The sequence below is a fragment of the Oncorhynchus nerka genome, linkage group LG25 (assembly GCF_034236695.1).
Source record: "Oncorhynchus nerka isolate Pitt River linkage group LG25, Oner_Uvic_2.0, whole genome shotgun sequence".
NCBI lineage: Eukaryota > Metazoa > Chordata > Actinopteri > Salmoniformes > Salmonidae > Oncorhynchus > Oncorhynchus nerka.
In genome coordinates, this window is record NC_088420.1 from 58477466 (window position 1) to 58500409 (window position 22944).

Below are 22944 nucleotides of genomic sequence, written 5' to 3' on the forward strand. Positions count from 1 at the left end.
CAATGGGAAAGTAATTCTGCTTTGAAAGTTGATGATCTTGTAACCTCACTTTTGAGAAAATGGCCTTTGAATGATTTGGTACCTACTGGAGAGCTCTTCTTTGTCTACACCCATTCAACATCGTTCACAGCCTCTTAAGCTTTAGCTCCACCAATCTGTTTGGTGGAGCTAACTGGCTAACAGTTGTCACAGTTGTCACATGGACACTTACACAGTTACAGACACTGCACCTAGCAGCAACCTCTCTTCGTTTCATCAATAACTCCTGGTTTGAGAGCTTGAACATTAGGCTATAAATAGCCAAGCAAATGGCTCTGAAATACGAATAATAAGATCATTCATGTAATGTTAGCTAGCGAGCCAGCTAACGTTAGCTAGCTAGCTAACAGTACACTTTAACTTGAAATGAAAAGACAATGTCAAAATTAGAAATGTGTAACATCTGAAAATGTAGCTAGCTAGACTATCTTACCCGTATACATCATAGTTGGATGCTTCTCCCTGTCATAGATGCCATGGTTGCCCTTAGTTTGAAGATGTAATCTCCGGAGACAGGTGTTTTCTCCATCTCCTTAGCTATCATACTCTAATTCCAATGATTTCAAAGCTGTGAATGGAGAGCAACACTTATGCCGTTCTACTAAGAAATATATATTTTTTAAAGCTGCGTTAGACAGGATTACCTACACAAACTTACCAGCTCAAATATACAGAAGCATGCTATATGGCAGACCAATCCGAACTCATCTCTCGGCATTTCCAGCCCACTCATTATCTCAGCCAATCATGGATAGCAGGAAGGTTGTGGCTTTTTCTGTGGCTAAACCAACTAGGCTAGTAATTTAACAATTGTATTCGTATTTACAGATGTCATACAAGTTTGTTATTAAGACACATGAAAGTTCACTTTTTCCAAAAGGCATTTCTGCCAAAAATCCATTACATTCAAATGGCTCTCGTTTGAAGTAGTGACCCGCGACATGCGCTTAGTTTCCTGAAACGGGTCACATATGGAAAAGAGCAAATAAAGCAAAAGGAAAGAGTATACATTTAGCATTAATTAATTGGTGTGTGTAAGTGTGTGTGTGTGCTGTGGGGTTGAAGCTACGAACCCATAGGCTTGGCTCTCTCATCCCAACCAGGCTTTTCGAAGGGAGGGTGGACAATGAGACTTTCATAGCGATAAGCATGTCCCCATGCATTCTGGCAGCTTTCCTGGCTGGGTTAAGTTCTTTCCTCTTCTGGCACACAGCTTCCGGGTATTCCTCGGGACAATCCACGGTCCTAGCCACAAGGGCTAACCGCATCGCGGGCTGCTTTCAAGCCATCAAGAAAACTCTGCTAGCTTGATAGGCAGCTAGCTAGCTAGCAGCTAGGCAAGCTGCTACACCAAACAGCTCCTCAGACCCGGTCTTGGTCGTCAGGATCCCTGGACAGGTAGTAGCAGTCCCAGCAACTGATGCCAACCGCATCGCGGGATCCACACTCAAAAAGGTAGCTACAGTAGCTACTAAGAAACTTTTCAATATTTTTAAAACAACAAACCGAGCTCGTTCCGCGTTCAACAGAAAGTGACAACATTCCACAGGCCACAATCAATAGCCTGATCAACTCTATGCAAAGGAGATGTGTCACGCTGAATGAGGCAAATGGTGGTCACACCAGTTACTGGCTGGTTTTCTGATCCACGTCCCTACCTTTTATATTAAGGTATCTCTGACCAACCGAAGCATATCTGTATTCTAAGTCATGTGAAATCCATAGATTAGGGTCTAGTGAATTTATTGATTGCTTTCCTTATATTAAAATCATTGAAATTGTTGCACGTGTCATTAATATTTTTTGTTCAGTGTATATACCTACATATGTATAAAGCCATTCGCCTCCCCCACGTCTATCTGTTCTTACTCCCCAGGGAGCCACCAACACAGAGACTAGTGAGGCGCTGGACAGAGGCAGACTCAATGTTCCACGACTGCTTCAAGAATACTGAATGGACACGGCGATTCAGACAGTTAGCAGACCGGGGCTAGCAAGCTAGCAGTTAGCAGACCGGGGGTAGCAAGTTAGCAAATTAGCAGAAGGGCCTTTGGGGGATGTCGCGATGGAGGAAAGTCTGTTTAAGCCTCCTCGTGCGGTGACGTCGATAGACCAGTCGTGAATTAGTAGGGTTCCATTTAGTTCTAGATAGCTAGCAGGCCGCGGTTAGCAGAATGGGCCTTCAGCGGACATCGTGCCTGAGGGGCCTGTTGGAATCCTCGGCAGATTATGTCAGTATTATAGAGAATCGGCGGGGTTCCGTGCCCCGTACCGGCAGTAGAAGGGGTCCGGATATTGTAGCCCAGGAGTGGGCTTCGGTGGTAGCCCAGGAGCCTAGCCAGGCTAGCTTCAGGCTAACTGGTGCTTGCTCTGGGATGGAAACGCTAGCCAGTAGTAGTCACCCGGGATTGCGGTTAGCTAGTTGCGAAAATCCAGATGAAAAGGTTCAGAGTGTGCGGTAGGAATCCGGGGATATGGAGAGAAAAATAGGTCCGTTATGCTCTGGTTTGAGTCACATTGTACGAACTGGCGAGAGCTTTCTCAGCTAAAGGTTAGCTGATGACCGCTAGCAGTGGTTTGCTGACTGATAGCTGGTAGCTAGTTAGCTGGCTAGCTTCAGTTGAGGGATTCCAGGTTCCAGATCCGAAGTAAATAGAAATACTTCAGAAAAAAAACAGATCCATGCCACATTGGGTGAGGCGGGTTGCGGGAGAGTATTTGGAAGTTGAGGTTTATGAAAATATTTTCAAAAGATATGCGAAGAAAAAAATATTAAAAGATAAAAACAAGGTACAAGATAGGACAAATATAAAGACTGCTACGCCATCTTGGAATCAGTGAGTATTGAATGAAGGGGTGCCAATAATTGTGGCACATATATATTTGAGAAAAATATTTGTTTTACGTTAAGAATTATTTTTTTCTTGAGATTTTTGTCACGTTCTGACCTTAGTTCTTTTGTTATTTCTTTATTTTAGTATGGTCAGGGCGGGAGTTGGGTGGGTTGTCTATGTTCCTTTTTCTATGTTTTGGGATTTCTGTGTTTGGCCTGGTATGGTTCTCAATCAGAGGCAGCTGTCAATCGTTGTCCCTGATTGAGAACCATACTTAGGTAGCCTGGTTTCACTTTTGAGTTGTGGGTGAGTGTTTTCTGTGTCTGTGTTTGTACCATTCGGGACTATTTCAATTTTCATTTGTTCATTCACGTTGTTATTTTGTATTTTTGTAGTGTTCAGTTTTATATATTAAAATGGACTTACCACGCTGCACATTGGTCCTAGATCTCTTACTCCTCGTCAGAAGAGGAGGAAGACAATCGTTACAGAAAGACCAAGAGTATAAACAATAAATACCTTTTTTTTTACAGCCTGTTTTGCTCATATTTACTCAATATTTGCTCAATATTAGTGGAAGGCACTGTAGGTGCATATTTGACTGTTAATGAAATGTTAGATAAAGACACCACTGAATGAATCAGAAAATGAATAATCATATTTGGCTTAGTAAAATGTATTTTATAACATAACATCACCAAAGTGCGTTTTGGGCTTGGCAGTGTGCAAAGCTGTCATCAAGGCAAAAGGTGGTTACTTTGAAGAATCTGATTGATTTAACACTTTTTTGGTTACTACATGATTTCAAATGTCTTATTTCACAATTTTGTCTCAAACTATTATTCTACAATGTAGAAAAGAGTAAAAATAAAGAAAAACCCTGAAATGAGGAGAAGTGTCCACTACCTTTCAAATGTTTGGGGTCACTTAGAAATGTCCCTGTTTTTGAAAGAAAAACACTTTTTTTGTCCATTAAAATAACATAAAATTGGTCAGAAATATTTGCCTTGTTTAGTATCTGGAGCATCAGCATTTGTGGGTTCGATTACAGGCTAATAACGGGCCTCTGCACTCCTATGTATAGATATTCCATAAAAACTCAATCATTTCCAGCTACAATAGTCATTTACAACATTAACAATGTCTACACTGATTTTCTGATTAATTTGATGTTATTTTAATGGACAAAAAAATTGCTTTTCTTTCAAAAACAAGGACATTTTACTGTGGATATAGATACTTTTGTACCTGTTTCCTACAACATCTTCACATGGTACTTTGCTGTCGTTCTGGGATTGATTTGCACTTCCGCACCAAAGTATGTGCATCTCTAGTACACAGAACGTGTCTCCTTTCTGAGTGGTATGACGGCTGTGTGGTTCCATGGTGATTATACTTGTGTACTATTGTTTGTACAGATGAACGTGGTACCTTCAGGCGTTTGGAAATTGCTCCCAAGGATTAACCAGACTTGTGGAGGTCTACAATTTTTGTCTGATTTCTTTTGATTTCCCCATGATGTCAAGAGAGGCACTGAGTTTGAAGGTAGGCCTTGAAATACATCCATAAGTACACATCGAGTTGACTCAAATTATGTCCATTAGCCTATAGTTTGTTAACAAGAAGTTTGTGGAGTGGTTGAAAAATGAGATTTCATGACTGATTTCATGACAACCTAAGTGTATGTAAACCTCCGACTTCAACTGTATGTACTGTATTCAGACCCTTTACTCAGTACTTTGTTGAAGCAAATTTGGCAGCGATTACAGCCTCGAGTCTTCTTGAGCATTTGAGGAGTTTCTCCCATTCTTCTCTGCATATCCTCTCACACTCTGTCAGGTTCGATGGGAAGCGTTGCTTCACAGCTATTTCAGGTCTCCCCAGAGATGTTTGATCGGGTTGAAGCCTTGGTTCTGGCTGGGCCACTCAAGGAGACTCAGAGACTTGTCCCGAAGCCACTTGTGCATTGTCTTGGCTGTGTGCTCAGGGTCATTGTCCTGTAGGAAGGTGAACCTTCGCCCCAGTCTGAGGTCCTGAGTGCTCTGGAGCAGGTTTTCATCAAGGATCTCTCTGTACGTTGCTCCGTTCATCTTTCCCTCGATCCTGACTAGTCTCCCAGTGCCTGCCGCTGAAAAACATCGCCACATCATGATGCTGCCACCCCATGATTCACCGTACGGCTGGTGCCATGTTTTCTCCAGACGTGACGCTTGGCATTCAGGCCAAAGAGTTCCCTCTTGGTTTCATCAGACCAGAGAATATTGTTTCTTGTGGTCTGAGAGTCTTTAGGTGCCTTTTGGCAAACTCCAAGCGGCCTGTCATGTGCCTTTTACTGAGAAGTGGCTTCCGTCTGGCACCTCTACCATAAAGGCCTGATTGGTAGAGTGCTGCAGAGTTGGTTGTCCTTCTGGAAGTTTCTTCCATCTCCACAGAGGAACTCTGGAGCTCTTTCAGAGTGACCATCGGGTTCTTGGTCACCTTCCTGACCAAGACCCTTCTCCCCCGATTGCTCAGTTTGGTCGGGTGGCCATCCATTTAAGAATGATTGAGGCCTCTGTGTTCTTGGGGACCTTTAATGCTGCATACATCTTTTGGTACCCTTCCCCATATCTATGTCTTGACAAAATTATGTCTCTGAGCTCTACGGACAATTCCTTCTACCTCATGGCTTGGTTTTTGCTCTAACATGCACCTTCAACTGTGGGACCTTATATAGACAGGTGTGTGCCTTTCCAAATCATGTCCAAAAACAGGATTGGGGAGTAACGGATTACATGTATTCTGTTACATGTAAGGGATAACAAACAAACAGTAATTGTAATCCCTTATGTTACCAGCAAAAATATTGGAATCAGATTACCTATACTTTTGAAAAACTAGATGATTACTTTGAGGATTACTTAGAAATTCAGAAAGGATGATTGTGAAAAAGATCTTTGACTGTTTTTCTGTTCAAAAACAATTTATATTTGTCAAACGCGCCGAATACATGTTTACTTACAAGCCCTTAACCAACAATGCAGTTAAGAAAAATAAGTGTAATATGTACATGTAGGTAGATTTAAAGTGACTATGAATAGGTAAACAGAGAGTAGCAGCAATGTAAAAGAGGTTGGGGCACTGCAAATAGTCTGGGTAGCCTTTTGATTAGGCGTTCAGCAGTCTTATGGCTTGGGGTTAGAAGCTGTTAAGAAGCCTTTTGGATCTAGGCGCTCCGGTACTGCTTGCCTTGCTGTAGCAGAGAGAACAGTCTATGACTAGGGGGGCTGGAGTCTTTGACAATTTTTAGGGCCTTCCTATGACACCGCCTGATATAGAGGTCCTGGACGGCAGGAAGCTTGACCCCAGTGATGTACTGGGCCGTACGCACTACCCTCTTGCGTTCGGAGGCTGAGCAGTTGCCATACCAGGCAATAACACAACCAGTCAGGATTATCTCGATGATGCAGCTGTAGAACTTTTTGAGGATCTGAGGACACATGCCAAACCTTTTCAGTATCCTGAGAGGGAATAGGCTTTGTCCTGCACTCTTCACAACTGTCTTAGTGTGTTTGGACCATAATAGTTTGTTTAATGATGTGGACACCAAGGAACTTGACGCTCTCACCCTGCTCCACTACAGCCCCTTTGATGAGAATGGGGGGGTGCTCGGTTCTACTTCTCCTGTAGTCCACAATAATCTCCTTTGTATTGATCACCATGAGGGAGAGGTTGTTGTTCTGGCAGCACACAGCCAGGTCTCTGACCTCCTCCCTATAGGCTGTCTCATCGTTGTCGGTGATCAGGACTGCCACTGTTGTGTCATCTGTACATTTGATGATGGTGGAGTCTTGCCTGACCATGCTGTCATGAGTGAACAGGGAGTACAGGAGTGGACTGAGCACGCACCCCGGCTGGGCCCCCATGTTGAGGATCAGCGTGGCGGATGTGTTGTTACCTACCCTTACCACCAGGGGGCGGCCCGTCGGCAAGTCCAGGATCCAGTTGCAAAGGGAGGTGTTTAGTCCCAGGGTCCTTAGTTTAGTGATGAACTTTGAGGGCACTATGGTGTTGAACGCAGAGCAGTTGTAAATGAATAGCATTTTCACATATGTGTTCCTTTTGTCCAGGTGGGAAAGGGAATTGTTGAGTGCAATAGAAAGTGGTGTGATTGGACCATGTTAGTTTGTTGTTGATGAGGACACCAAGGAACTTGAAACTCTCAACCTGCTCCAGTGCTGCCCTGTCGATGAGAATGGGGTCGTGCTCGGTCCTCTTTTTCCTGTCGTCCACAATCATCTCCTTTGCCTCCTTTGGCTGTAGTCAATGAATAGCATTCTCACATAGGTGTTCCTTTTGTCCGGCTGGGAAAGGGCAGTGTGGAGTGCAATAGAGATTGCATTATCTGTGGATCTGGTGGGGTGGTATGCAAATTGGAGTGGGTCTAGGGTTTCTGGGATAATGGTGTGGATGTGAGCCATGACCAGCCTTTCAAAGCATTTCATGGCTACAGACGTGTGTGCAACAGGTAGGTAGTCATTTAGGCAGGTTACCTTAGTGTTCTTGGTTCAGGGATTATGGTGGTCTGCTTGAAACTTGTTGGTATTACAAACTCAAGCTCGGAGTACACATCCTGGTAATCCATCTGGCCCTGCGGCCTTGTGAATGTTGCCCTTTCTAAAGGTCTTACTCACATCCGCTGCGGAGAGCGTGATCACACAGTCGTCCGGAACAGCTAATGCTCTCATGCATGTTTCAATGTTACTAGCCCCGAAGCGAGCATAGAATTTAGCTCATCTGGTAGGCTTGTGTCACTGGGCAGCTCGCGGCTGTGCTTCCCTTTGTAATCTGTAATAGTTTGCAAGCCCTGTCATATCCGACAAGCGTCGGAGCCGGTGTAGTATGATTCAACCTTGGTTCTGTATTGACGCTTTGCCTGTTTGGTGGTTCGTCGGAGGGCATAGTGGGAATTATTCTAAGCTTCTGGGGTAGAGTCTTGCTCCTTGAAAGCAGAAGCTCCATGGCTTCTGGTTGGGGTATGTACGTATGGTCACTGTGGGGACGATGTCATCGATGCACTTATTGATGAAGCCAGTGACTGATGTGGTGTTCTCCTCAATGCCATCGGAAGAATCCCAGAACATATTCCAGTCTGTGCTAGCAAAACAGTCCTGATGCTTAGCATCTGTTTCATCTTAACACTTTTTTATTGACTGAGCCACTGGTGCTTCCTGCTTTAGTTTTTGCTTATAATAGGATAGAGGTATGATCAGATTTTCCAAATGGATGGCGAGGGAGAGCTTTGCACGCCTCTCTGTGTGTGGTTTAGAGTATAGACTAGACTCTCTAGTTAAGGTGGTCTAGAGTTTTTTCCCCTCTGGTTGCATATTTAACATGCTGGTAGAAATGAGGTAAGACGGATTTAAGTTTCCCTGCATTAAAGTCCCCGGCAACTAGGAGTGCCGCCTTTGGATGAGCGTTTTCCTGCTTGATTATGGCCGTATACAGCATATTGATTGTAGTCTTAGTGCCAGCATCGGTTTGTGGTGGTAAATAGACAACCACGAAGAATATAGATGAAAACTCTCTTGGTAAAGAGTGTGGTCTACAGCTTATCATGAGATAAGGTAAGCCAAACCTAGAGACTTCCTTAGATTTAATTTAGTGCACCAGCTTTTGATTACAAATATAAATAGACGGCCACCCCTTGTCTTACCAGAGGCCATTGTTCTATCCTGCCGAAAAAGCGTAAAAACCGCCAGCTGTATGTTATTCATGTCATCGTTCAGCCACGACTAAGATATTACAGTTTTTAATGTCCCATTGGTAGGGTATACGGGATCGTTAGTTCGTCTATTTTATTATCCATTGATTGTACGTTGGCTAATGGGACCGATGGTTAAGGGAGATTACCCACTTGCCGTTGGATCCTTGCAAGGCACCCAGATCTTCGTCCCCGATATCTACGCCTCTTTCTCTTGCGAATGACGGGGATGAGGGCCTTGTCTGGCATCTTAAGTAAATCCTTTGCGTCCGACTCGTTAAAGTAAAAGTGTTCCTCCAGTACGTGGTGAGTAATCACTGTCCTGATATCTAGAAGCTCTTTTTGGTCATAAGACACAGTGGCAGAAACATTATGTACAAAATAAGTTTCAAATCATTTGAAAAAACACCCAATAGCACAATTGGTCAGGGGACCGTGAAACAGCAGCCATCTCCTGTCTTGTCAATGACATTCAAGTCAGCAATGAAAAAAGGCTAAAGTTTAAGTTTGTCCCACCTGAGCGACTATGATGACACACCAAATGTGTTTGATGGAGCGTGGGAAAAGAGCAGGAATAGGCTTTTGTAGGCTACAGTCAAAACTATGTCTTCCAATGGAGCGACTGCTGTCGGCATCCAAAGATTATCCAACTTGAATAAACACTTGGAAGGATGACAGCTGTGGTGTAGTCTACGGCGATACAGAAATCACTTATTATTGATCTGAATCACACTGCTGCTCTCTCATTTAGCCATTTGCTTCTTATGGATTGTGGTGTTGTGGATGGCTGTTCACAAATCCAAATGTGTATTTGAACCCAATAATGTTTGAATTCAAGAAGGTTAAGCTGCCTATCAATACTTGTTTTTGAAACCAGTGAACAGCCAGTGAAAAATGTGCTCTTGCAACAGCTGCTTTTATTGCTCAATCTAATTCATGCTGATAAAAAAATAATCCATAGGCCTGATGGACACATGTTCAAACTTGCACACCTCTGATATGCTTAAGAGGGTCAATCTGTAGTTGCTACATCCATTTTTGGACTATATATATATATATATATATATATATATATATATATATTGATTCTTGAAAAAATATAACTTATAAATGCCTCATTTATTTAGTTATTTAACCTTTATTTAATCAGGTAGGGTAGTGGAAAACAAGTTCTCATTTACAACTGTGACCTGGCCAAGATAAAGCAAAGCAGTGCAACACCAACAACACAGTGTTACACTTGGAATAAACAACCATACAGTCAATAATACAAAAGAAAAAGTATATATACAGTGTGTGCAAATGAGGTAGGATAAGGGAGGTAAGGCAATAAATAGGCCATAGTGACGAAATAATTACAATATAGCAATTAAACACTGGAGTGATAGATGTGCAGAAGATAAGTGTGCAAGTAGAGATACTGGTGTGAAAAGGAGCAAAATAAATAAAATAAATAACCGTTTGGGGATGAGGTAGTTGGATGGACTATTTACAGATGGGCTATGTACAGGTGCAGTGATCTGTGAGCTTAGTTCAATTGTCACACTCCACGAGATCCCAAAATATAAACTTGTTTTTCTCCAATGTTTGTGAACATTGTAAATGTATATAAACGCTGTATAGCCTCAAAACATGGTTAAAACAATAATGTTGATATCATGGATGGCCATTTACATCATGGATGGCCATTCCATGAGCACAGCATTTATTTTGTAACCTCACTAGGGTACGTGGGATGTTAGCATCCCACCTTGCCAACATGCAGTGAAATTGCAGAGGGCCAAATTCAAAAACAGAAATACTCATTATAAGAATTCATAAAACATACACTGTTATACATCGGTTTAAAGATTAACTTCTTGTTAATCCAACCACAGTGTCAGATTTCAAAAAGGCTTTACGGCGAAAGGATAACATGTGATTATCTGAGAACAGCTCCCAGCAGACAAATCATTACCAACAGTTACCAGCCAAGTAGAGGAGTTACACAAGTCAGAAATAGCGATATAATTAATCACTTACCTTTGATGATCTTCATATGGTTGCACTCATAAGACACCCATTTACTCAATAAATGTTCATTTTGTTCGATAAAGTCCCTCTTTATATCCAAAAACCTCCGTTTTGTTCTGTAATCCACAGGCTCAAACGCAGTCACAACAGTCAGACGAAAAATCCAAATAGTATCCGTAAAGTTCGTAGAAACAGGTCAAACGATGTTTATAATCAATCCTCAGGTTGCTTTTAGCCTAAATAATCGGTAATATTTCAACCGGACAATAACGTTGTCAATATAAAAGTTAAACAAGAAAGGCGCGCTCTCGGTCATGCGCATGAAAAAGCTCTGGGACACTGTAGGGTCCACTCATTCAGAGTGGTCTTACTCTCTCATTTTTCAGAATACAAACCTGAAACAATTTTTAAAGACAGTTGACATCTAGTGGAAGCCATAGGAAGTGCAATTTGAGTCCTAAGTCAATGGATACTGTAATGGCACTCAATAGAACACTACAAACATAAAATAAATCCCACTTCCTGGATGGATTTTTCTCAGGTTTTCGCCTGCCAAATAAGTTATGTTATACTCACAGACATTATTTTAACAGTTTTGGAAACTTTAGAGTGTTTTCTATCCAAATATATGCATATCCTAGCTTCTGGGCATGAGTAGCAGGCAGTTTACTTTGGGCACGCTTTTCATCCGGAGGTGATCAATGAGCCCAATCAGTCCTCCATGAGAACAAAATAATAAACAACAGAGTAGGGCTGGCTCATAAGTCCTTAGTTTTGGGGTCATGCTCAGGTAAAACAATTTTTCTAATCTATACTACCATATTTCCAAGTCCTATTCTTGAAGATTAAGGGGTATAACATTTATTGGAATGACTGGAATAACACACTTTGGTTTTTAATGTAAATATATAATTTAATTTTATTATATGTAGTAGAAAGTGATGGGTTAGAAGAAGCCTCATAACCAATCCATAAAGTAAAATTTAACATCCATATATGGCCAGCTATGTAAATTTTAACATTGATTTATCCTGCAAGAGTTCAATTGGTAACATACTTTTTTGTCTTCTTCTAATGCCTCCTAAAGGGAAAGTAATCTAAAAGTAACGGAATGTAATCAGATTATGTTACTGAGTTTGGGTAATCCAAAAGTTACGTTACCGATTACAATTTGGAACAGGTAACTAATAACTGTAACGGATTACAATTAGAAAGTAACCTGCCCAACCCTGCCAATCAATTGAATTTATCACAGGTGGACTCCAATCAAGTTGTAGAAACATCAAGCATGATCAATGGAAACAGGATACACCTGAGCTCAATTTCGAGTCTCATAGCAAAGGGTCTGAATACTTGTGTAAATAAGTTATTTCTGATATTTATTTTTAAATACATTTGCAGTATTTCTAGAAACCTGTTTTTGCTTTGTCATTATGGGGTGTTGTCTGTAGATTGATGAGATGTTTTATTTATTTAACCCATTTTAGAATACGGCTGTAAAGTAACCAAATGTGTAAAAAGGGAAGGGGTCTGAGTACTGTCCGAATGCACTGAATGTACAAAACATTATGACCACCTGATCTCTCCATGAAAGTGATCAGGTGAATCCAGGTGAAAGCTATTATCCCATATTGAAGTCACTTGTTAAATTAACTGCAATCCGTGGAGATGAAGGGGAGGAGACAGGTTAATTAAGATTTTTTAAGCCTTCAGACAATTGAGACATGGATTATGTATGTGTGCCATTCAGAGGGTGAATTGGCACGACAAACGATTTAAGTGCGCACGGTAGTAAGTGCCATGCACATCGGTTTGTCTAAAGAACTGCAACGCTGCTGGGTTTTTCACGCTCAACAGTTTCCCGTGTGCATCAAGAATGGTCCACCACCCAAAGGACTTCCAACCAACATTGGAGCATTGGAGTCATCACGGGCCAGCATCCCTGTGGAACGCTTGACACCTTGTAGAGTTCATGCCCTGACAAATTGAGGCTGTCCTGAGGGCAAAAACAGGGGTGCAACTTAATATTAGGAATGTTTTCTTAATGTTTTGAACACTCAGTGTATATATGTTGTATTGTCACATACACTGGATAGTGAAATGTGTTGTTTTACAGGGTCAGCCATAGTAGTATGGCTCCCGTGGAGCAAATTAGGGTTAAGTGCCTTGCTCAAGGGCACAGACTGATTCTTCACCGTGTCGGCTTGGGAATTCGAACCAGTGACCTTTGTCCAATAACTGGGTCTCCATTGATGGTTGTGGGTCTTCCAGCAAGACAATGACCACCAAACATACATCAAAAAGCACCCATGAATGGTTCAATAAGAGATGCTGGACAGTTCTGGAGTGGCCAGTGAAGAGCACAGATCTGAATTACATGCAAAATCTATAGGGACTGCTGAAAACATCAGTCGGAGGCTACCCCTCAGTTTGCTGCTGAAAAGTGGAAAAGAATGCCAGTAGAATGTTGCAGCAAGCTCATTGATGGCTACAATAAGAGTTTGTCTGCAGTTATCTTGGCCAAAGGATGTGCAACGAAAGGATGTGCAAAGGAGTACTAGATTTGGAGTGCCAATCATTTTGTCGATAACATTTGTCAACTTAAGTTTTAGAAGAAATATGGAATTATCCTTCTTGGTCTAATAGCCCTTACACAGCCTGGAGGTGTGTTGGGTCATTGTCCTGTTAAAAAATGGATGGGATGGTATATCACTGCAGAATGCTGTGGTAGCCATACTGGTTAAGTGTGCCTTGAATTCTGAATAAAATACTGACAGTGTCACCAACAAAGCACCCCCACACCATCACACCTCCTCCTCCATGCTTCACAGCGGTTGGAACCAAAAATCTAAAATTTGGACTCAACAGACCAAAGGGCAGATTTCCATCGGACTAATATCCATTGCGTGTGTTTCTTGGCACAAGCAAGTCTCTTCTTCTTATTGGTGTCCTTTAGTAGTGGTTTCTTAGCAGCAATTCGACCATGAAGGCCTAATTCACACAGTCTCCTCTGAACAGTTGATGTTGAGATGCGTCTTACTTTAACTCTGAAGCATTTATTTGGGTTGAAATCTGAGGTGCAGTTAACTCTAATGAACGTATCCTCTGCAGCAGAGGTAACTCTGGGTCTTGTGGCGGTCCTCATGAGAGCCAGTTTCGTCAGAGCGCTTGATGGTTTTTGCGACTGCACTTGAAAAAACTTTAAAAGTTCTTGAAAATGTCCGGATTGACTGACCTTCATGTCTTAAAGTAATGATGGACTTTAGTTTGTCTTAGCTTTTTTGAGCTGTTCTTGCCATAATATGAACGTTGCCTTTTACCAAATAGGGCTATCTTTTGTATACCACCCCTACCTTGTCACAACACAACTGATTGGCTCAAACTCATTAAGAATGAAAGAAATTACACAAATGAACTTTTAACAAGGCACACCTGTTTAATTGGAATGCATTCCAAGTGACTACCTCATGAAGCTGGTTGAGAGAATACAAAAAGTGTGCAAAGCTGTCATCAAGACAAAGTGTGGCTACTTTGAAGAATCTCAACTATAAAATATATTTAGATTTGTTCAAGACTTTTTTGGTTACTACATGATTCCATATGTGTTATTTCATAGCTCTGATGTCTTCGCTACTCATCTACAATGTAGAAAATAGTAAAAATAAAGAAAAACCCTTGAATGAGTAGGTGTGTCCAAACAAATTTACATACACTTAGGTTGGAGTCATTAAAGCCCATTTTTCAACCACTCCACAAATTTCGTGTTAACAAACTATAGTTTTGGCAAGTAGGTTAGGACATCTATTTTGTGCATGACAAGTCATTTTTTTAAACAATTGTTTACAGACAGATGATTTCAATTATCATTCACTGTATCACAATTTCAGTGGATCAGAAGTTTACATACATTAAGTGGACTGTGCCTTTAAAATTCCAGAAAATTATGATTAGAAGCTTCTGATAGGCTTATTGACATCATAGGCGAACTGACAACCTTCAAACTCAGTGCCTCTTTGCTTGACATCATGGGAAAATCAAAATAAATCAGCCAAGACCTCAGAAAAGAAATTGTACATGTCCACAAGTCTGGTTCATCCTTGGGAGCAATTTCCAAATGCCTGAAGGTACCACGTTCATCTGTACAAACAATAGTACGCAAGTATAAACACCATAGGACCACACAGGCGTCCTACTGCTCATGAAGAAGATGCGTTCTGTCTCCTAGAGATGAACGTACTTTGGTACGAAAAGTGCAAATCAATCCCAGAACAACAGCAAAGGACCTTGTGAAGATGCTGGAAGAAACAGGTACAAAAGTATCTATATCGTCATAACCTGAATGTCCGCTCAGCAAGGAAGAAGCCACTGCTCCAAAACCGGCATAAAAAAGCTAGATTACGGTTTGCAACTGCACATGGGGACAAAGATCGTACTTTTTGGAGAAATGTCCTCTGGTCTGATGAAACAAAAATATAACTGTTTGGCCATAATGACCATCGTAATGTTTGGAGGTGAAAGGGGGAGGCATACAAGCCGAAGAACACCATCCCAACCGTGAAGCATGGGGGTGGCAGCATTATGTTGTGGGGGTGCTTTGCTGCAGGAGGGACTGGTGAACTTCACAAAATAGATGGCACCATGAGGAAGGAAAGTTATGTGAATATATTGAAAAAACATCTCAAGACATCAGTCAGGGAAGTTAAAGCTTGGTCGCAATTGCATCTTCCAAATGAACAATGACCCCAACCATACTTCCAAAATTGTGGCAAAATGGCTTAAGGACAACAAAGTCAAGGTATTGGAGTGGCCATCACAAAGCCCTGACCTCAAGCCTATATAACATGTGTGGGCAGAACTGAAAAAGCGTGTGCGAGCAAAGAGGCCTACAAACCAGACTCAGTTACACCAGCTCTGTCAGGAGGAATGAGCCAAAATTCACCCAACTTATTGTGGGAAGCTTGTAGAAGGCTACCCGAAACCTTTAACCCAACGTAAACAATTTAAAGGCAATGCTACCAAATACTAATTGAGTGTATGTACATTTCTGACCCACTGGGAATGTGATGAAAGAAATAAAAGCTGAAATAAATAATTCTCTCTACTATTATTCTGACATTTCACATTCTTAAAAGAAAGTGGTGATCCTAACTGACCTAAAACAGGGAAGTCTTACTAGGATTGAATGTCAGGAATTGTGTATTTGGCTAAGGTGTATGTAAACTTCCAACTTCAACTGTACATCCAGAATGTGTGTGCACTCACTGAGCAGTGCTCCCCCATAGAGTCTGATGGAGACACTGGTGTTGTTGATCTCCTCTTCAAACACTATGTCATACAGCTGCTTGGGCAACACCAGGGCCTGCAGAGGGAGCACAACACAGCACACTCATCATCTTAATCACAACATGCACCATTGTAACAATACTTTGGGGGATAGTTTGAGGTCCCAGAGCATAGCTCGATCAACCACGGGCAGCGGTTGTAACTACTGCTCCAAGAAAGCTAGGTCTGTTTGTGACAAAATCACCAGGCAGTTGCTCCTTAAATAGAGCATTAGACAGAGAATAACTTAATATCCCATTAAACAATGTGGCTTCCTGTACCCCCACAGTAAAACCATTCACAGACATAGTAACAGGGTCTAAGGTCATTCAGCTACACAGTAAAGTTAGGGGCAGACAAAGGCTGAGCTGTTCCTCCCAGATGTCCCATCCAGATAGTGTAGTGAAGACTAACTGTATGGGACTCTGTTCACTAAAGAGAGGGGAGACTGAAAGAGTGGACAAACTGCTTCCTTAACTCCTAGTGAAATATTTTGGTACAGTTCTAAACCACTCGTGAAAGTTCTAAACGGTGAAAGATAACACTACTAAGATAACACACAAGCCAGAGAATGAAACACTTCAGGTGAGGAGTGGTTACAGAGGTCTGGATCATGTTTACTCCAGGTAAATGCCACAATAAAGGAAATACTTGAGTAAATGAGGGGTAGAAAGTATATTGAAAGCAGATGCTTCCACACAGGTGTGGTTCTCGAGGTAATTAAAGCAATTAACATCCCATCATGCTTAGGGTCATGTATAAAGATACCCTGCTGCCCATTATTTTCTACCATGGCTAGAAGAAGAAATCTCAATGACTTTGAAAAATGGGTCTCAAAGGAGCATAGTGGGTTTAAAGGGAGTGTGTGTGTGTGTGTGTCTCATTCATCAGATCTCAACCCAATTGAACACTTATGTGAGATACTGGAGTGGTGCCTGAGACAGTGCTTTCCTCCTAAGGCTGTTACGGTGACCGTATTACCGCCACACCGGCAGTCACGAGTCATGACCGCAGTCAAATTCCACATGACAGTTGGGTTACAGTAACTAGGCTTCTCCAAAACTACGCTTTGATGTCGCTGATGGTCATTTGTAGCCTACCAAACTTGCTAATGGCTTGGTACTCAGCGCTCTATTGTCCTTCTAATCAATGTAAATGCGATCGAAAATCAAATCAAACACTTCATGAGAGCCCTGGCATTCAGAGTTTACGCAGAATAGGATAATCTTTTGAGCAGCGAGAGCCAGCTCCTCATAGCTGGTTGATGCATGGAATGAAATAAGTGTTCCTATGAGCCCATGTGGCGCAACATTTCTATAGGCTATGATATGAAATTGGGTGAGAAAACAGTTTTAATGACCTCTTAAAAAGACAAGGATCCCATCAGCTTTCTATAGGCTAGGCGTACTATATTTACTTCTCAAATGTCTTAATATTAAGCACATTTCTTTGCTTTACAACCGAGGTAGTCTACCTGGCTGGCATAAAAATGAATTGCGGGAAAAGCGTCCTCCATTAATTATTCAAGTGCATTATGGATGACATCTTTTCTTCCCAGCCCCTGTTCCGACAGGTGCATGATAATGGCCCATTCTAAATCAACTAGTTTCACATACAGTACCAGTCAAAAGTTTGGACACACCTACTCATTCAAGGGTTTTTCTTTATTTTACTAATTTCTACATTGTAGATTAACAGCAGATAATAGTGAAGACATAAAAATAAGAAATAATAAGAAATAACACATATGAAATCATGTAGTAACCAAAAAAGTGTTAAAACATATCAAAATATATTTTAGTAGCCACCCTTTGCCTTGATGACAGCTTTTGCCATTCTCTCAACCAGCTTCATGAAGTAGTCATCTGGAATGCATTTCAATTACACAGGTGTGCCTTGTTAAAGTTAATTTGTGGAATTTCTTTAAATCTTAATGCATTTGAGCCAATCAGTTGTGTTGTGACAAGGTAGGGGTGGTATACAGAAGATAGCCCTATTTGGTAAAAGACCAAGTCCATATTATGTCAAGAACAGCTCAAATAAGCAAAGAGAAATGACAGTCCATCATTACTTTAAGACATGAAAGTCAGTCAATCCGGAAAATTTCAAGAACTTTTAAAGTTTCTTCAAGTGCAGTCGCAAAAACCATCGAGTGCAATAATGAAACTGGCTCTCATGAGGACCACCACAGGAAAGGAAGACCCAAAGTTATCTCTGCTACAAAGGATAAGTTCATTAGAGTTAACTGCACCTCAGATTGTAGCCCAAATAAATTATTCACAGAGTTCAAGTAAGAGACATATCAACATCAACTGTTCAGAGGAGACTGTGTGAATCAGGCCTTCATGGTCAAATTGCTGCAAAGAAACCACTACTAAAGGACACCAATAATAAGAATATACTTGCTTGGGCCAAGAAACATTAAATCTGTCCTTTGGTCAGATGAGTCCAAGTTTGAGATTTTTGGTTCCAATCGCTGTGTCTTTGTGAGATGAGTATTTGAACAGATGATCTCCGCATGTGTGGTTCCCACTGTGAAGCATGGAGGAGGAGGTGTTATGGTGTGGGGGTGCTTTGTTTGTGTCTGATTTATTTAGAATTCAAGGCACAATTTACCAGCATGGCTACCACAGCATTCTGCAGCGATACACCATCTCATCTGGTTTGCACTTAGTGGGACTATAATTTGTTTTTCAACAGGACAATGACCCAAAATGCAACTCCCAGCTGTGTAAGGGCTATTTTACTACGAAGGAGAGTGATGGAGTGGTGCATCAGATGTGGGAACTCCTTCAAGACTGTTGGAAAAGCATTCCTCATGAAGCTGGTTGAGAGAATGCCAAGAGTGTGCAAAGCTGTCATCAAGGCAAATGGTGGCTACTTTGAAGAATCTCAAATGTAAAATATATTTTGAGTTGTTTAAACACTTTTTTGGTTACTACATGATTCCACGTGTGTTATTTCATAGTGTTGATGTCTTCACTAGTATTCTACAATGAAAATAGTACAAATAAAGAAAAACCCTTGAATGAGTAGGAGTGTCCAAACTATATGTAAAGATGTAGCCTAGCCCATAGGCCTATACTGTATGTTTTGATAAGGTTTGTATCACAACTAAAGTGGCCAAATAAATCTAAGTGTAGCCTATATGCCTAGGACCCCTGGAACAGGGATGGAGAGCCCATAGCCTACACAGCCTAGTTAAAGGTATGAATAAGAGACTGAGGAAGTGCTCAAAAACCAGAGCGGAGTGCATGCTTTTCAAACTACTTTTTTCAAATCATCATTAGTCACATCATGCAGCCTTAGAATGTATTATAAATCAAAACATTCAACATAAGTATTTTTTATCACAACTAAAGCAGCATACATAACTCTAAAATAAGCATATAGGAGGACCGGTTTCAAATGATCACTTTGTTAATTAACTGCTCAACACAGAATAGAGCACACTAGCTCAGAAATTGTTTGGGGAAAATATCCTTTCCATTTTATTCAGCTATGTTCAATTCTATTCGTGTTACTTTTAAATAATATAAAATGATGCCACAGGAAGTATTTCATATGCTATTCTGTTGTTCTGAAATAGGCAATGTTATCATATTATATTTTTTCTTTAGATTTATTTTGATGGTGTAGGCAACCCTGGTCCGAGAGTGCCACAGCCAGTTCATGTTTTTGATTAAACCAGGCAATCACTGAATTGATCAATTAGCTCAGTTGGTCAGGTGTGGTGCCTATTTGGAACAAAATCTTGCAGTATCTGTGGCACTCCAGGAATAGGGTTGCCTACCCCTGGTGGAGGCTATAGTAAATGGATTTTTAAATGTTGATGTTCCAAAGGTCAGCATCAGTGGCTTGTATGCTATGTGTAATTAACCGTCAATAACCATGAGACCGGCAATTATTTGCATGACAGTTACCGGCTGGTTACCGGCTGACAACATTTCATGACCGCCACACAGCCTTATTTTCACCACCTTCAACAAAACACCAAATGATGGAAATTCTTGTGGAGAATGGTGTTGCATCCCTCCAATACAGATACAGACACTTGTAGAATACATCCCAAGGTGCTTTGTCGCTGTTCCGGCAGCTCGTAGTTGCCCAATGCCCTATTAAGACACAATGTTGCCGTGTCCTTTATTTTGGCAGTTACCTGTATGTGTATGTTGTGACTGTGTGTCATTCAGACTCTATCAACTCACCATCAAGGCCATGACTGTGAAGACTACTGCAGAGATGAGGATCCAGACCCTCAGTCCAACAGGCTCTCGTACCTGATATTTGATGTCATTCCCCAACATCTGACTGAGCTGTGTGTGTGTGTGTGTGTGTGTGTGTGTGTGTGTGTGTGTGTGTGTGTGTGTGTGTGTGTGTGTGTGTGTGTGAGAGAGAGAGAGAGAGAGAGAGAAAGAGAGACACACAGGGAGAGAGAGAGAGAGAGGATGAGGAAAGAAAGAACATCATTAAGACATTTTCTAATTAGAGCTAGTTAATGTCTATGTCTAATGTCTATTGCTGGAGAGTCAGGAAACCCCTCAGGGATTTTACCATGAGGAAATGGTGACTTTCAAACAGTTAGAGTTTGCTGTGATAGTAGAAAACTGAGGATGGATCAACATTGTAGTTACTCCACAGAGAAGGAAGAATACAGAATACAAATATTCCAAAACATGCATCCTGTTTGCAACAAGGCATGAGAGCTTCTTAAGTGCAATAAATGTTCTTTTAGCTTTCTTAAAAGGCATATTCTTCTCCTCTCCCCTGGGTCCCTATAAGAGAAAGTATGGCACTTTGTTTTCTGTCAATATACAGTGCCTTCGGAAAGTATTCAGACCCTTGACATGTTCCACAATTTTTTACATTATCCTCAGCAATCTACACACAATACCCCATAATGATAAAGCAAAAACAGATCTGACATTTTAGCAAATTGATTCAAAATAAAACAGAAATACCTCATTTACATAAATATTCAGACCCTTTGCTATGAGACATGAAATTGAGGTCAGGTGCATCCTGTTTCCATTGATCATCCTTGAGATGTTTCTACAAATTGATTGGAGTCCACCTGGGGTAAATTCAATTGATTTGACATGATTGGGAAAGGCACACACCGGTCTATATAAGGTCCCACAGTTGAAAGTGCATGTCAGAGCAAAAACCAAGCTATGAGGTTGAAGGAATTGTCCATAGAGCTCCGAGACAGGATCGTGTCGAGGCACATTGTGTCGAGGCACAGATTTGGGGAAGGGTACAAAAAATGTCTGCAGCATTGAAGGTCCCCAAGAACATATTGACCTCCATTATTCTTAAATGGAATACGTTTTGACCCAACAAGACTCTTCCAAGAGCTGGCCGCCAGGCCAAACTGAGAAATTGGGGGAGAAGGGCCTTGGTCAGGAAGGTGAACAAGAAATTATGGTCACTCTGACAGAGATCCAGAGTTCCTCTGTGGAGATGGGAGAAGTTTCCAGCAGGACAACCATCTCTGCAGCACTCCAGAAATCAGGCCATTATGGTAGAGTGGCCAGACGGAAGCCACTCGTCAGTAAAATGCACATGACAGCCCACTTGGAGTTTGCCAAAAGGCACCTAAAGACTCTCAGACCATGAGAAACAAGATTCTCTGGTCTGATGAAACCAAGTTTGAACACTTTGACCTGAACGCCAAGCATCACGCCTGGAGGAAATCTGGCACCAACCCTACAGTGAAGCATGATGGTAGCTGGGTGCTTGTGATACCTGCGAGATTTGTTCATGACATTTCGCAGTGGAACACGTGAAAATTGATTGTACTTTTTACCTGTTGGAGACCTCTGCAATAAAGTACTACTACAAACATTTTTTACTTTGTCCTGAATACAAAGTGTTGTGTCTGGGAAAATCTAATACCAGACATTACTGAGTACCACTCTCCATATTTACAAGCAGAATGGTGGATGCATCATGGACTGTGAAGTTTTTCAGGATAAAAAAGAAACAGAACGGAGCTAAGCTAAGCAAAGGCAAAATCCTAGAGGAAAACGTGGTTCAGTCTGCTTTCCTCCAGACATTTGGAGATTAATTCACCTTTCAGCAGGACAATAACCTAAAACACAAGGTCAAATCCACACTAGAGCTGCTAATCAAGTAGACAATGAATGGTGCTAAGTGGCCGAGTTACAGTTTTGACTTAAATCTGCTTGAAAAACAATGGCAAGACCTGAAATTGGTTGTCAATGGGGGTATTGTGTGTAGACTGGTGAGAAATTAGATTTAATTCATTTTGAAAAAAATAAATGTGGAATAAGTCAAGGGGTATGAACACTTTGTCTTGTTCTTGTCTCCACCCCCCTTCAGGGGTCGCCCATTTCCCCCATTATCCCCTGTGCTTTATACCTGTGTTTTCTGTTTGTCAGTTGCCAGTTCGTCTTGTCTCATCAAGTCTACCAGCGTTTTTCCTGTACTGATGTTTTTCTCTCTAGTCCCTGTTTTCTAGTTTTCCCGGTTTTGACCATTCTGCCTGCCCTGACGTTCTTTACCTTTTGGACTCTGCTCTGGATTACTGACCTCTGCCTGCCCTTGACCTGTTGTATGCCTGCCCCCTGTTTTGTAATAAAATTGTGTTACTTTGAACTGCCTGCATCTGGGTCTAATAGTACGAACTGGGCATGACTGACCCAGCACACTCCGACCAGGTCCGCAACGCCATCTCCTCCCAAGGAGCCACCATTGGGAGACACGAGGAGTTACTCCAAGGTCTTGTGGACGGATTCCAGACCGGGAGGACTCTCGCCTGGGCTACCGCGGTGTGGGAACAACAATCTGCCATGTTTCTCAGGCTGGAAGAATTTGTGGCTGAGGTGAAAAAGGTTTTCGATTTTCTGTTGTCCGGGAGAGAGGCTGCTGAGAGTGCCAGGAATCCGGATTTCCCTATTCGACACATTCCTTCATGGATTATCGGTGGAGGTTAAGGACGAGCTCGAAGCCCGGGAGCTGCCTACAGAT

The 22944-nt window shown here is 41.6% G+C and overlaps 1 protein-coding gene across 1 annotated transcript in view; it reads right to left on the reverse strand.

Annotated features, from left to right (window-relative positions):
- The window catches only part of LOC135564563 (tumor protein p53-inducible protein 11-like), a 134140-nt gene that overhangs the window by 12246 nt on the left and 98950 nt on the right, over positions 1-22944 (reverse strand). The window contains exons 3-4 of the mRNA XM_065009915.1: positions 20160-20267; positions 15892-15988 (exon numbers count right to left, since the gene is read on the reverse strand). Coding sequence (XP_064865987.1) covers positions 15892-15988; positions 20160-20267 — 205 coding nt within the window. The remainder of the gene's footprint in view (positions 1-15891; positions 15989-20159; positions 20268-22944) is intronic.